Genomic DNA, 15862 nt, shown 5'->3' with positions numbered 1-15862 from the left:
GCCATAGCCTCTGCACTCCACTCCATGAGGTTGCAGCTGGAAAATGATGCCTCATATGCCAGAAGGCTGTTTATTGACTTTAGCTCAGAGTTTAATACAATCATTGTTCAGTAGCTGGAGGGGAAACTGCCATCATTGGGTCACAAAACCTCACTGTAACTGAACCTTAGACTTCTTAAGAGAAAGACCACTGTCAGACCATGCCGCTAACACTGCTGGTGTGCTATCTCCAGTTCAAACCGAATCTTCGGGTTCGCTGAGGACAAACTGTGGCTGACCTCATCAAAACCAAGAACGAGACAGTGTAAGGAGAGGAAGTAGAGTGGCTGGTAGAATATTGACAGCACAATAACTTGGTCAACTACTGTATCTAGTCTTCTCAGTGTGGCCTCCTGTACATCAGTGAGACCCGTCATATATTAGGAAACTGCTTCGTTGAGCACCTACGCTCCATCCACCAGAAAAAGTGGTGGCCACCCATTTCAATTCTGCTTCCTGTTCCCATTCTGACATGTCAGTCCATGGCCTCCTCCACTGCTATGATGAAGCCAGACTCAGGTTGGAGAAGCAACACCATATATTCCTTTTGGGTAGCTTCCAACCTGATGGAATGAACATTGATTTTTCAAACTTCCGGTAATTGCTCGCCCCCTTCACCATTCCCATTTCCCTCTCTCACCTTATCTGTCTATCAGCTATCCTTTTCTCTTTCTTCCATGATCTTCACCCTCTCCTATCAGATTCCCTCTTCTCTAGGCCTTAATCTCTTTCACTAATCTATTTCCCAGCTCTTTATTTCACCCTCTTCCTCTCCCGGTTTCATCTATCACCTCCCACATTGTACTTCTTCTCCTCCCCTCCCCTCACCTTCTTGCTCTGGCTTCTCATCTCATTTTCCCAGCCCCGATTAAGGGTCTCAGCCTGAAATGTTGACTGTTCACTCTTTTCCATAGATTCTGCCTGACCTGCTGAGTTCCTCCAGCATTTTGTGCATCTTGCTTCGATTTCCAGCATCTGCAGATTTTCTCAAACTTGTGTCTCAATGTCTCTAAGACCAAAGCGGTGACTGTGGATTTTAGGAAGTTGTAGGCTGACCACTCCTCACTGCACACATATGGCTCCTCCATGGAGAGAGTTAGGAGCACCAAATTTATGGGAGTGCACATAATGGATGATCTTACCTGGTCCTTCAATATCATCTCTTTGGTCAAGAAAGCACAGCAGCGTCTCCATTTCCTAAGGAGACTGAGACAAGCAAAGCTCCCCCCATTCTATCCAATTTTTACAGGAGCATCATTGAGAGTGTCCTGACCAGCCACATCACCATCTGCTATGGGAACTGCAAGTCATTTGACCACAAGTCCCTACCAACAATTGCAAGGGCTGTTGTGCATCCTGGTGCAGAGCAAAGTTGTTTGTTTTGGAGGTATATTTGCATATGGTTGAATGACAATAAAATTAATTTGAACTTGAAAACTGAGTTAAGTTGGTTTGATGACCGTGCATCAGGATGGCCATCTCTGACACAAACTTCAAAGATTATTTACCTGAAATAGTTCAATTTAATTTGACACCTGGGGACTGTAACACATTTAAATGGAAGAGGAGATGCTGCTCAAGAATCAGTAGAGATGTGGAAGAGGTCAAAGACAGAACACCCAGAGCGTAGGTGCACTGAACAATGAAAGTGACAGGCAAATGGAAGCTCAACATTTGGTAATTGAAGAATTTTTCTGCTGCTTAACGACTTCAATATGCACCTATAAGAGTTCTTAGATTCGTTGTGTATTGTAGCTGTGAGGATTGAACAAAACGCACAGGTCATAGAACAGCTTTTACAAATAAGGTATCGAGGAAGGCACAGCAGAGAGGGAAGGTTGCAAGGAAAGAAAATGCAATGTTAGCATTTATTTTCGAGAGGATTAAATTGAGGATGTAATGTTAAGGCTTTATAAGGCATTTGTCAGACTGCACAGAATATTGTGAGCAGTTTCTGGGCCCACTACCTAAGAAAGGATGTGCAGGCAATGGAGAATGTCTAGAGACGGTTCACAAGAACGATCCCGGGAATGATACGGCTAATGTATGAGGAGCGTGTGATGGCTCCGGGCTTGCGTTTGCTAGAGGTAAGAAGAATGAAGAGGGATCTCAGTGAAACTAATATTGAAAGACCTAGTCAGAGTGGACATGGAGAGGATGTTTCCTATAGTGGAGGAGTCTAAGATCAGAAGAGACAGCCTCAGAACAGAAGAACGTCCCTTTAGAACAGAAATAGGGAGTAATTTCCTTAGCCAGAGAGTGGATTTCAATCCCACAAATGGCTGTGGAGGCCAAGACATAGGGTATATTTAAAGCAGAGTTCAACAGGTTCTCGATTAGTCAGGGTGTCAAAGGTTATGGGGAGATGGCAGGAGATTGAGTTTGAGAGGGATAATAAATCAGCCTAGTAGGAATGGTAGAGCAGACTCAATGGGCCAAATGGCCTAATTCTGCCCCTATGTCTTTTGGCCTAATGGAAAAGCAGGCATTAAATCAAGCAAGGCTACAGCACATTGTTGGCAAGGGTACTCGTGAAGCTAACAGCTTCATGAATCTTCCCATGGAAGGTGTCTTCAGACATTTTCCTTATGCACCATCAATGATACAATAGGACTGCAAGCAGAGCACAAACTCCATTGCTCGGTGCTTTTCCATTTTTCACAGTTCCACTTTCCAATTTTTAGCAGCGACTTTTTAAGCTGTCAGAAATGGAGACAGGCTAGCCCCTATTGACATCAATGGATCTGGGGTTCAGAGGGTGAACAGCTTTAAGTTCCTAGGCAAAAACATCAACAAGGATTTCACGTCATCTGTACATACCGGCCGTGTGGTGAAAAAGGGCCTCCTTCACCTCAGATGATTGAAGAAGTTTGGTATGGCCCCCCAAATCCTAAGAACTTTCTACTGGGGCACAATTGAGAGCATCCTGACTGGCTGCATCACTGTCTGGCATGCGAACTATACATCCCTCAATCGCAGGACTCTGCAGAGAGTGGAGCAGACAGCCCAGCGCACCTGTAGATGTGAACCTCCCACTATTCAGGACATTTACAAAGACAGGTATGTAAAAAGGGTCTGGAGGATCATTGGGGACCCAAGTCATCCCAACTACAAACTGTTCCAGCTGCTACAATCCGGGAAACAGTACCGCAGCATAAAGGCCAGGACCAACAGGCTCTGGGACAGCTTCTTCGACCAAGCTATCATACTGCTTAATTCATGCTGACACCACTGTATTTGTATGTTATATTGACTGTTCATAGTTAACCATCTTGTTACTGTCCTATTGTATATACTATTTATTATAAATTGCACATTGCACAGTTAGATGGAGACATAATGTAAAGATTTTTACTCATGTATATGAAGGATGTAAGTAATAAAGGCAATTCAATTGAATTCAAATTCAATACAATATTTCTTTGCTAATCTTCCAAAAGGATACAGAATTGGATTCATGATATAAAGCAGAGCGAGATAGTGGAAGGTTTTTTTCCTGATTGGAGGCCTGTAACTAGTGGTGATCCTCAGGGCTCAGTGCTTGGTTCATTTCTGTTTGTCATTTACATCAATGATTTGGTTGAGAATGTACAAGGCATGGTTAATAAGTTTGCAGACATTAAAATAGGTGATACCATTGACCGTGAAAGTGACTATAAGGAGATACAGAGAGATCTTGACCATCTGGGTAATTGGCCAAAGAATGACAAATAGAATATGAGAAAATCTGCGGATGCTGGAAATATAACCAACTCACAGAAAGTGCTGGAGGAACTCAGCAGGCCAGGCTATGGAAAAAAGTACAGTCAACATTTCGGGCTGAGATCCTTCAGCAGGACTGGAGAAAAAAAGGGAAAAAAATGACAAACAGAATTTAATTCAGGTTAATGTAAGGTGCTGCACATTGGGAAAATAAATGAGGGTTGGATGTTCATTGTCAGGCCCAAAACTGCCTGACCTGTGGTGAAGCGAAGTCCATGTAAGTCTTTTTGCTGGTGCTGAAGCAGCAATGCAAAATAAACATCTACTTTTACTTTTTGCTAATCAGTGTATATTATAATAAATAGGTTCAAAGATCAAAGAATACCATGTTATGATGGGTTATATATGAAGTGACTTATATTTTGTTGAAAATTTAATTAGAGAATTATGGTTCCCTGTATTCAAAAGTATCAAGTTCTGAACTTAATGAAAAATATGAAGGCTCTTTGAAATGCAGAAAACTGATGAGAATATTTTCAAATTGCTTTTCCATTATTTCAATGCATTTTGATATTGCTGTAAATATCAGAATACCTTTGAGTCCTGCAGCAGTTTGAGTGGAATGTTATAATCACCATTGTCTGAAAGATTCTAGTCTTCTGTAGGCAGGAGATTTGCAATAATTTTTTCAAGTACATTTGGTAGAACCTCTTCAATCCAGCCACATCTTCAGAGAGTTCAATATTTCTTAATGAAGTCAGTTATGATGAGGAGCACTCAACCTCAACTCTACTTTCTAAAGACAAGTTACAGGCATTTCCATTCAACAATTCCAATTTCCAAAGACAAACTTCCATGAAAATTGATAGATTTTGGAGATAGATTCGTAACAAAGAATGCAGTCTGTGGCACTCTTTCCACTGGTGGCCCATTGATGACGTTATACTGGAAATTTTATAGTCCTGTTTTCTATTGGTAGCAAGAAGACAAATCGCACCTAAAGGTGACATTTCAGTTTTTAATGTCAGTTAGAGACAGAAACCCTCAAGGTGTTTAAGTACAAGGATATGCACCTGAAGAGCCGTGAACTTGAGGACTACAGACCTAGTGCTGGAAGTTGAGATCAGGCTGGGTAGATCTTTTTTGTCCTGCATAGATTTGGTGGAATGAATAACCCCCTTCAGAGTTCTAACCATGGAAGTTAGATAACAAGGATTCACAAATCAACCAAAATAAAAACAGAATGCTGCCAATACTGAATTGGTGAAGCAGCATCTGTGGAAAAAAAATTAACTAATTTTAGGACAATGACAACCTGAAACAATTTATTTCTCTCTCCGCGCATGCAGCCAAACATGCTGAGTATTTTAGAGAATTTTTGATTTGATTTCAAATTTCAATTATCCATGGTTTTTGCTTTTCATCCACAAATAAACAAATTTTTTAATTTAAAATTTACATATGCAATTCCCAAAAAGATAATTTGCGTAGATCATCTCTACACTGATATCAGTGATATATATGCATCATTTGATATGACTCCATGGTTTTTATGAAGGGCACAAGAAATAGTCAATGTTTTCACAACCATTTCCCACCACTTACACAGAGAACATGGCAAAAATAATTTGATGCAATATATTTTTAAATTATTGACTACCGACAATAAACGTTGTCTAAATCATTTTGTTTAGCTACAGATGGAGCAGGATTAGAAACAGTGTTTTAGTTTTAGTTATACAGTGTGGAGTATGTCCTTCTGGCCCTTTTAGCCACACTGCCGCAGCAACCCTCAATGAACACAATGAAACCGAATTAACCCTAATCGACACTTGGGACAATTTACAAAGACCAATTAACCTACCCAATACATCTTTGAACTGTGGGAGGAAACCAAAGAATCAGGGGAAAACCAATACATTCCATGGGGAGGACATACAGAGACACTTTACAGATTGTTGCCAGAATTGAACTCCAAACTCCGGAACGCCCTGAACTGTGATAACATTATGCTAACCACTAACGTACCATGATGCCCAAAATGTATCTCTTTATTTTATTTTATTCAGAGATACAGCATGGTAACAGGCCCTTACGGCCCAACAGACTTGAGCTGCCCAATTATACCCATGTGACCAATTAACCTACTAACCTGTACATCTTTAAATTGTGGGAGGAAATCCGAGTACCCAGAGGAAACCCAAGTGTCACAAGGAGAACAAACAAACTCCTTACAGAGAGCAGTGGGAATTGAACCCTTGTTGCTGGCATGATAAAGGTTTCCGCTAACTGCTACACTACTCTGCTGTCTCATTGGTTTTTGCTATGGTTAAATTACAGAAGTAACTTTTTAATGGAGCTTCTAACTGGGACTAAGACTCCAACTACTGGTGTGCACACTGGGGACTGCTTACTGAGTTCCCATGATCCTCTGGGCTTTTTATAGTGTTAGATGGAAATTCATTGGTGATAATCTTGCTAACAGGAATATATGTATTCCTGGTGTGCAAGATTTTATTGCTCATTCCAATATGATTGACACCATTAACATTTGAACTTTCCCCTTCACAGTGCTCACCAGTCATCTGCATACAAAATCCACTCCTAACTGGAGCAGTGCCACAGGCAGGATCTCCCAGTGCAAGTCCTTAGTGCACTAAAATGCTCTGAACAAGCTCTACTCAATGGCTTTGATGACCAGCTAAGCCACGCCCACAAATTTACCAGTTACCAAGTACTGCATGTTTGTGAATATCTCTGATATACATGAACATTCCATATATTCAAAATTAGAAAATACATGTACAACTTTTTAAATAAAACATACTTGAACATAAATGCCCTTCTCACTTTCTTTTCACTCATTGAAATGCCACCACCACACTCCCAATGTCATCTGCAAACTTGAATTTAACTCCCTCATCCAAATCTTGGATATATTGCAAATATCTGGGCTCCAAATATCATCTGCCACTCAGAAAAGACATGTTATTCATACTTGTTCCTGTGAGTTCAAGTATATCATCTCCAATTTAGTCCTTGGGCCATAAGATATGTGAGCAAAATTTAGCCATTCAGCCCACAAAATGTGTTCTACCGTTCAGTCATAGTTGATCCTTTATCAATCTCATTGGCCCACCTTCTCCCTATAAACCTTAACCGCCTTAATGATCAAGAATCTATCAATCTCTGTCAAAAACATGCCCAATGACTTGGTCTCCACTACCCTGTGGCAACAAATTCCACAGATTCACCACCCTCTGGCTGATAAAATTTCTTCTCATCTCAGTATTAAAGGGGCATCCCTTTATTTTGAGACTGTGTCCACAGACTCGAGACCCTCACTTTAATCCAAAGCAGCCCTTTCCATTAATGGTAAAATCTAATTTTACATACATGATCAAACAACATCCCGTCTCGTGCCAGGTCATTTCTGTCACATGACAAATTACTTTAGCAAATAAGCTTTAATTAAACTGTTTAACATGTTAACTATTACCATGCCGGTGGGTATAAATAATGTTTGTTGTACATAGCACAGAAAAGCTACTAAAGTAAATAGAATATATAGTATCACTATCCAAACTGATTACAACATTTTCCTGTCACACTACACTTTCTAGATGTCCTATTATTGCATTGTTTATAACAAATTCTTGCATTTTCTACACCATTGATGTTCAGTTTTCTGGTGTGTTAGTCCATGGTCCCAACTATAACTTACCCTGCTTCTGAATTTAGTGGACATGAAATGTCTCTATTTTAGTCATGAGGAAAACAAAACTTTCAATCATTTTTAAAACTATTGCATTTCACAGTGTTTTGTTAATGGAACCATTTTCAACTAATTAGATAATGGCAGGCTTAGCAATGGCTGATGATTCATTGTAGTCAATAAGCATAATTTCAGTGTATGTAGTAACGCTACATGACTTTTACAATGGATGATTACATCTATTCTTGTATCACCCAAACTAGAAAAGACCTCTGGGTCAAAAAGTATCCAGTCATAATCCAAGCAAAGATATTTATAATCAAATGGTTGTTTTTACATTATCATATGATTTATGAAAAAACATTTAATTGGCATAAAGTAACTGATATGAACAATAATCATAAAATGCTGGTGGAATGCAGCAGGTCAGGCAGCATCTATAGGAGAAGGTACTGTAGATGTTTCGGGCTGAGACCCTTCATCAGGACTAACTGAAAGAAGAGATAGTAAGAGATTTGAAAGTGGCAGGGGGAGGGGGAGATCCAAAATGATAGGAGAAGACAGGAGGGGGAGGGATGGAGCCAAGAGTTGGAAAGTTGATCGGCAAAAGGGATACGAGGCTGGAGAAGGGAGAGGATCATGGGACAGGATGCCTAGGGAGAAAGAAAGGAGGGGGAGCATCAGAGGAAGATATAGTGAGAGGGTCAGAGGGAGTAAAAAGAGAGAGAAAGAAAGGGGGAAAATAACAAATAAATAAATAAATAAATAAGGGATGGAGTAAGAAGGGGAGGAGGGGCACTAACGGGAGTTAGAGAAGTCAATGTTCATGCCATCAGGTTGGAAGCCACCCAGATGGCATGAACATTGACTTCTTTAACTTCCGTTAATGCCCCTCCTCCTCTTCTTACCCCATCCATAATTTATTTATTTATTTTAAATTTTTTCCCCTTTCTTGATCTCTCTTATTTCTCCCTCTCTCCCTCCCACTATATTTTCCTCAGATGCTCCCCTCCCCCTTTCTTTCTCCCTAGGCCTCCCATCCCATGATCCTCTCCCTTCTCCAGCCTGGTCTCCTTTTTGCCGATCAACTTTCCAGCTCTTGGCTCCATCCCTCCCCCTCCTGTCTTCTCCTATCATTTCAGATCTTCCCCCACCCCATCCCCCTCCCACTTTCAAATCTCTTACTATCCCTTCTTTCAGTTAGTCCTGACGAAGGGTCTCGGCCCGAAACGTCGACTGTACCTCTTCCTATAGATGCTGCCTGGCCTGCTGTGTTCACCAGCATTTTGTGTGTGCTGCTTGAATTTCCAGCATCTGCAGATTTCCTCGTGTGAACAATAATCATTGTGGGGTAACTCATAAAATCAAATAGATCAGTGTTAGTTCAAGACTCAATTTAATAATTAAGAAAATAGTTTAAGTCATAAAATATTGTCCACTTAAAATTAAAGAATAGAAAAAGTACTCTTTGGCATCGTGAGTTTTTAATGTATATTGAATTATCTTAGTATCTGTTCAGTCTATAACAATGGCAAGTTTATACTACAGCACACATAAAATTTAAAAAAAAAGTTCCTTAAATGTTTGACCTCTCTAGATATGCTATTATTCACTTCTTTATGTTGAATAAATAATCAGCTCTTGAGAAGCATTCCATTTTACGTCACTTAACTGTTCTAGACTCTCAGCTGCATTATGAACATCATCAACTTTCTTCACTTTTCTTCTCCCTGCAAGCTTCCTGCTGGCTTAGAAGCACCAGCACATTTGAATTTTTACTTCATTTAACAAGAATGAAAACCAACTCAAGTATTTTTATTTTGCTGATGGCACTCATCACCAGCTTCTTTCGATCTGTCAAGGTTGGCTTCCTCCATTTCAAATTCACACATTTGGTGAGCACAATAAAATTTAAGGCCACATTGACTGTAAGAAGAACAAATGTATTTTTTCTCTACTTGATCATCCCCATGGGTAACATTACCTTATCAGTCCTCTAGTGCCCAAACATTACCCAGCTTGCTCTTGCATTTCTTTCCAATTATACATTTGAAATCCTTCTAAATCTATATTAAGATTAGTGATTGGAGATTAGCTTTATCTGTCATATGTCCATCGAAACATCAACCATACAGTGAAATGTGTCATTTGCATGAACCATCGACCCAATCTGAGGATGTGCTGGGGGTAGCCCGTACGAGTCCTGCACCAACATAGCATGCTGACAGCTTACTAACACAAACAAGTATGTCTTTGGAATATGGGAGAAGATCAGGGAACCTGAAGGAAACCCATGTAGTCATGGGGAGAAGGTAAAGATCTTATGACAGACAGAGGCAGAATTGAACCCGGGCTGCTGGCACTGCAATAGAATTATGCTAACCACTATCTCATAATAAAGTTGCTAAATTACCCAGTATTTTACACATCTGTTAGTTTTTTTCTGCTATTTGTAAATGTTGCACAGCCTCAATTATCTACTTTTTGTTTACATTGTTTTCCGTAAGATACTTTCTTTTAGATTCCTCAACTTTTTTATGTATTGCTTTCTCATATTATTAGCACAAATAATTCTTCATCTTAAAGCTTTTTGAACGTGCTCTACGTCAGCAGCATCAATGCTGCCTATGCACTGGACAAGACATATCAAAGACACAATAGGTTATATATACAAGGCAGTCATTCCATACTTTCAAGTTATGAGCAGCGTAATGTTTTGCCCAGAAACTTCGGTAAAGTAGTAGTGTTCTGGTGAGAGAGAGAGCGATATGGAGGCTAGTGGCTGTGGTAGGTGAGGACGAAAGGAACCCAAGGTCTTTTGTCTTCTTCTATCAGATTCCCCCTTCTCCAGCCCTTTATCTCTTCCACCAATCAACTTCCCAGCTCTCTACTTCACCCCATCCCCCTGGTTTCACCTCACACCTTGCATGTCTTCCTCCCCTCAAACCTCCTTCTCACTCTGACCTCTCCTGTTCTTTTCCAGTCCAGATGAAGGGTCTTGGCCCGAAACATTGACTACTTACTCTCTTCTATAGATGTTGCCTGGCCTACTGAATTCCTCCAGCATTTTTGTGTGTGTTGCTTTAATGATCTGTGAAAGTAATTTTTATCAGGTACGATATGTATGTGACCAGTGGTGTTCTACAAAGATCAGCGCTAGGACCTCAGTTGTTTGTAGAAATGTCTTGGATGAATACCTGAATGTAGACAGTTGGTTAGTATGTTTGCAGAAAACATAAAAATTTGTGGGGTTGCAGGCAGAGAAGATCATCAAAGGATACAGAAGGTTATACATCATCATTGGAAAAAAGGCAAATGGAGTATATTCCACAGAAGTGTGAGGTGTTGCACTTTTGAAGGTCAAATATAAAGGGAAAGTATACAGTTAATGCCAGGCCCTTAACAGCATTGATATGTAGAGGGATCTTGGGTCAAATCCCATATCGCCCTTAATGTGGCAAAGAGGGTATATGGCATGCTTACCTTCATTACCAGAAACGTAGAGTCATGCTGTGAACTTATAAAACTTTGGTTAGGCCACACTTGAGTATATTGTGACATTTGGGTCACCCCATTACAGGAAGAGTGTACGGGCTTTGTAGATAGGTTTAGAGTGGTTTACCAGGAATGCAGCCTACATTAGATTGCATTCACTATCAAGAGACATTAAACAAGAGACTGTTTTCTCAAGCATTGGGGACTGAGGTTAAACCTGATAGAAGTTCATAAAATGATGACAGGCATAGATAGGGTACATAGCCAAAATCCTTTCCCCAGGTAGATATATTGAATATCGGAGGGCATAACTTTAATGTGAAAGTTTAAATTGAATGTGTCAGGCAGGTCTTTGTTTTAAACAGCTTGGTAATTGCCTGGAATGTGGTGCCAGGAGTGGTAGTGGAAGAAGATACAGTTGTGGCATTCAGGAGGCTTTTTGATAAGCTCAGTGCACACCCATTAGAACAGAAAGGAATTTGGTTCTCATTATAACTCAAAAGTAAGTATAATGCAGCTGAGTTTATATATTTAAAATGACTATTCAAAACAAAAATAACCATGAGATGCATCCTTTCATGGGTTATCTGAAGGAGCAATTTGTTTTTAATCATTCAGCTACTAGTGTGGCAAGATAAATCTTTAAATGAAATTATGACTGTGCTTCCAAACAAGACAAACGGGATTTTGGTATTGACCTTTATTATACATAATGTAACATAAAACAATGAATGTCAAGATAGGTATTTGAAAGTTCAATGTTCAAAGTATTTTCTATTATCAAAGTACATATATGTCACCAGATACAACCCAAAGATTCATATTCTTGTGGGCATTCACCATAAGTACAAGAAACATTGTATCATTTCTTCATGCATGTATGCATTTCTAAATGACAATAAAAGAGGACTGAGTGTTCTCATAATCTAAAACAGATTAGAATCAATGAAAGACCATACCCAACAAGACGGACAATCAATGTGCAAAGCACAACAAACTGTGCAAATACAAAAAGAGAGGAAAAATTAATAATAATAAATAAATATTATAAAGCAATAAATATTGAGAAGGTGAGGTAAAGGGTATTTGAACATGAGCCCATGGGTTCAGTGATAGGGTGAGTGAAATTTAGTGAAGTTATCCCCTCTGGTTCAAGAGCCTATTGGTTGAGGGGTAAAAACTGTTGCTGAACCTGGTGGCATGTGTGCTGTCAATGGAAGATTATGGAAGCTTAGAACCTTGGATAAGACAACCAGAACTATAGAAAAGCTGTTTATTTATTACTTAAAATACATTTTCATTCTAAAGTAAAAAGCATACATTAAATTTTGGAGGATTTTTAAAAATATCAATTAAAGTCAATGAACTCAAACGGGACTAAGTATAATATATTAGCAGTTGAGACGCTTGGAGCATTTAATTAAAGATAACTTCAGATGTATAGCTTTAATGTTGGATATACAGAATGCCCAGGGTTGTCAAAGGCAATAGAAAAGTAACAGCATTGTCAACCTGCTCTCATGATACTGCATAAATTCTTTATTATACTTTCCGTTCCTCTCCTTAGTGGAATATCATACTTTGGAAATAATGGTACAACTATTCCAGGAAGCCGAAGGTGCTACAGTTTTTTTAAAAGTCTGTGAGAAAAAATGTGTTCACGTTCGTAAAAGGATCATTTTACATCATGATGAATTTATGCACCTTTACAAGTTTAGCCTTAAGAGCTATACAGTATATTGCGAAGTACCTTCCTGGCAATATCATCAAATAAATTAAGCCGAACTGAACAATTAAGAATAGTCCGGTTTTCTAAATACAACACAACATTGCACTTGTATAGTGGTTTTAAACAGATGACGTGCAAATTTAGCACAATAGTAATACTCAGCAAAAAAAGTGAATAACTATCTGTACGTAGCATAACAAGCCATAAACCGTGATAAATCAAATGATTTCTTGAGCTTCCTACCCGGAATTGATTTACTGAATGATAAAAGAGAATGTCAGTGTCGTAGTTTGCCAGCCAGTCAATAAAAGCAAAAGAGATATACCTCCCCCTCCCAAAAAAATTCATCGATTTATTTTAGTGACTAAATTAAGTATTTATTCGCAATTTGCAAACAATAATTAATTCACTTTTATGGAATTTCATTAACTCGGTGCACGTGATTTTGCTTCAACGCGTAATACCTCAGCAGCCCCTTGAAGTCAATAGTTTTAGGTAAACAAACATTTCGGTTAGTTCCTTATCCTATAGATTCTAGGTTCAAGAATCCAGATTGTTTAATGTCATTTCCTATACACAAGTGTAATGAGAACGAGAAAAAAAGTGTAAATCCGGATCCGATGCAGCCCACCCAAAAAAAGATAAAGAACACAATGAATATACATATATAAGATGGCTTAGATACATAAAGTATATTTATAAAGTGACACCAGGCGATACATAAGCTGCGTGACGGGAAACAATGAAGTAGTTGTGGAGTTAGTGAGTGGAAGTGTCGATCGTCCTCGCTGCTTGGGGAAAGTAACTGTTTTGAGCCTGGTGGTCCTGGCGTGGATGCTACGCAGCCTCCTCTCCGATGGGAGTGGAACAAGCAGTATGCGCAGGGTGTGTGGGATCCTTCATGACGTTACTGGTCCCTTTCTGGCATTTTCCCTAAAAATGGCGTTTTTATTAACGCATTTTAATCTTCTTTTGTCCATATTGTCTGAAAGCATTCTTGGCCCTTTTAGCAACTCATTGCAGTCGTTGTCTATGTCAGAATTGAGATCCTTTTATCTCCAACGAATTCAGTAAAGATCCTCTGACGTGTTTCAGACCCATTTGTTTTATTTGGTAAAAAGAAAACTGGGGAACAGTGGCTGCGTTGAAGTATCGAGCGCAGCATGCCAGAAGACAGCTGGTTGGGATGAACTCCAGATGTTCTCCAGAACTGCAGGGTGCTCTGTCATTTCGGGATTTTGAATCACACATGGGTCCCAAACCATGTTTCAACTCCTAACTCCTCCTTAATTTAATATTTCGGCCATGAGTTGCCCGCGAAGACTCAGCCTACGCACTTAACTCTTCGCCGCATCCACTCGGAAGCCACTCGAGGCCAGGGTGCCAAAAGATATCTCCAAAAAAAAATACACAGCGCGCTCATCGGTCAGTTCCTGCTTACTGACTTTTCCCGTTGTGTTGCGAAAACAAGTACAGTACAGTAGCAGTTAAACTCCTCAAAGAAAACGTAGCAACAATGTTGCAGGAATTCGGGAATGTCACGTTATGTGTCATTACGAGTTGAAATGCAATCCTTCTAGCATCAATCCCGCACCAACCCCCCAACGCAGGAGAATATCGACATTGTTTTGACAAATTAAATTGGTTACATAATTAATCATGACCTTTAATAAATTATTTAGGCGCTTCCGCGGCGATTAATTTTGCTTTGACGTTTGAGTTTTAGATTTGAGAGAGAGATTAATTTCTACAGAAACACGGCCTTCTAAAGGAAAGTATTGTACATTATACACTTACGTTCATTTACATGAACCACATTCACATGGTTTAACTGTTATGATTACACAGACTTCATTTAGAAACATCTTTGACAAACCACCGTTATCTTGCTTCAATTAATCCCCTGCGGCCCCATTCGACTGTGCAATAAATTGTTGAATTGTATAAATTAATTACTAGATTAGTGAGAAGGGATCCAACAATTGCTAAGTACGTGTCTGATTCTAAAATAGGATATTCCATTCCTCCTGAGTACTAACAGCATCAGAAGTACGAGCGACTCCGTCGAAAACAAGTTGTTATAAAGTGTATTTTTTTACACTGCCGGACATACGAGTGGAATGGCAGGGGGAGCTGACATTGAAACATACGCCTGTCTGTTACTCGCGGCACAGTAGGAAAAGATTGTGCGCAAATCTCAGCCGGAGGTGGAGGATTAGCAGAGAATTACATCGTATTATTCTTCGGGCCATGCCAGAATTTTTCTCCGGGGGATGAGGGGTGTTTATATGGGGTGGAGTGAAGGGGTAAGTGGTCAGGGAAATTATAAGTTGCACAATGTAGACAACCCTAGAATCTGGGCAATATTTACGGAAGTGGTAAATACTCCTATAACGGGTATTCTCCCCTCTAGTGCAGCGCACTCAATAAATGCGTTTCCCCGAAGGAATCGGGCACCTCCTTTGCAAATTCTCATACACTAGCAGTCTTCTCTCTCTTAAACATTGCTTACCTCTTTAAGTTCTTTAGCCACGTCCTTTAAATCGCCCAGGACTAACTCCAAATCGTCTACAATAGTCTTGATTTGTTCTTTTACCTTTGCCTTGCAGGCTGCGCCCTCCGGTTGCATTGAGTTCCCTGACATTATTCGAGGGCGGTCAGAACGGCACAGAGGATCACGATCTCATACCGGGCGCGCTCTGCCCCATCATCTCCCTGCCTTCTTGCCGCCTTTGACTCAGTCTCCGCGCCTCTTGCCATCAACCTAGTGTAACTGCGGGCTCCCAAGGACTGCGGAAATATCGCCAGTACGCCTGCGTCAGTGTGCATGGCAAATTAGAAACACCAAAAATGTGTAAGTAAATATTATTCCAACCTGGTTCTGATTAAAACCATTCCGCACTTGCTGACTAATACCACCCTTGCCTCTTTGGAATTAGACGGCGCCAGTGTTTCTTCCCTGCAAACTCTCCCTGGTTTGAAATGAGACGAGTAGCTCCAATCGTTTGTATATCCATAGCCTCTCCTTTCCTTCCAGAGAAGGGCAGAGCCGCGGCGACCCACTCCAGGATTGTTTCGGGCTCGTAGGACGTCGTGCAAAAGCGCAAGCGATTCAGTCCCTACCTAGCGGAGAAGCGGAGGTGGACGGAGAACCCTCAGTCAGGTCCATCAGGGAGCTGGGT

General features: G+C 40.2%; 1 protein-coding gene across 1 annotated transcript in view; it reads right to left on the bottom strand.

Annotated features, from left to right (window-relative positions):
- The window catches only part of prr16 (proline rich 16), a 126980-nt gene extending 111547 nt beyond the window's left edge, over window positions 1-15433 (bottom strand). The window contains exon 1 of the mRNA XM_072281076.1: window positions 15193-15433. Coding sequence (XP_072137177.1) covers window positions 15193-15324 — 132 coding nt within the window. The 5' untranslated portion in view covers window positions 15325-15433. The remainder of the gene's footprint in view (window positions 1-15192) is intronic.
- Window positions 15434-15862: the final 429 nt, after the last annotated feature.

The sequence above is a fragment of the Mobula birostris genome, chromosome 17 (genome assembly GCF_030028105.1).
Source record: "Mobula birostris isolate sMobBir1 chromosome 17, sMobBir1.hap1, whole genome shotgun sequence".
Taxonomy (NCBI): Eukaryota; Metazoa; Chordata; class Chondrichthyes; order Myliobatiformes; family Myliobatidae; genus Mobula; species Mobula birostris.
This window is presented reverse-complemented; position numbering and strand designations above follow the sequence as displayed.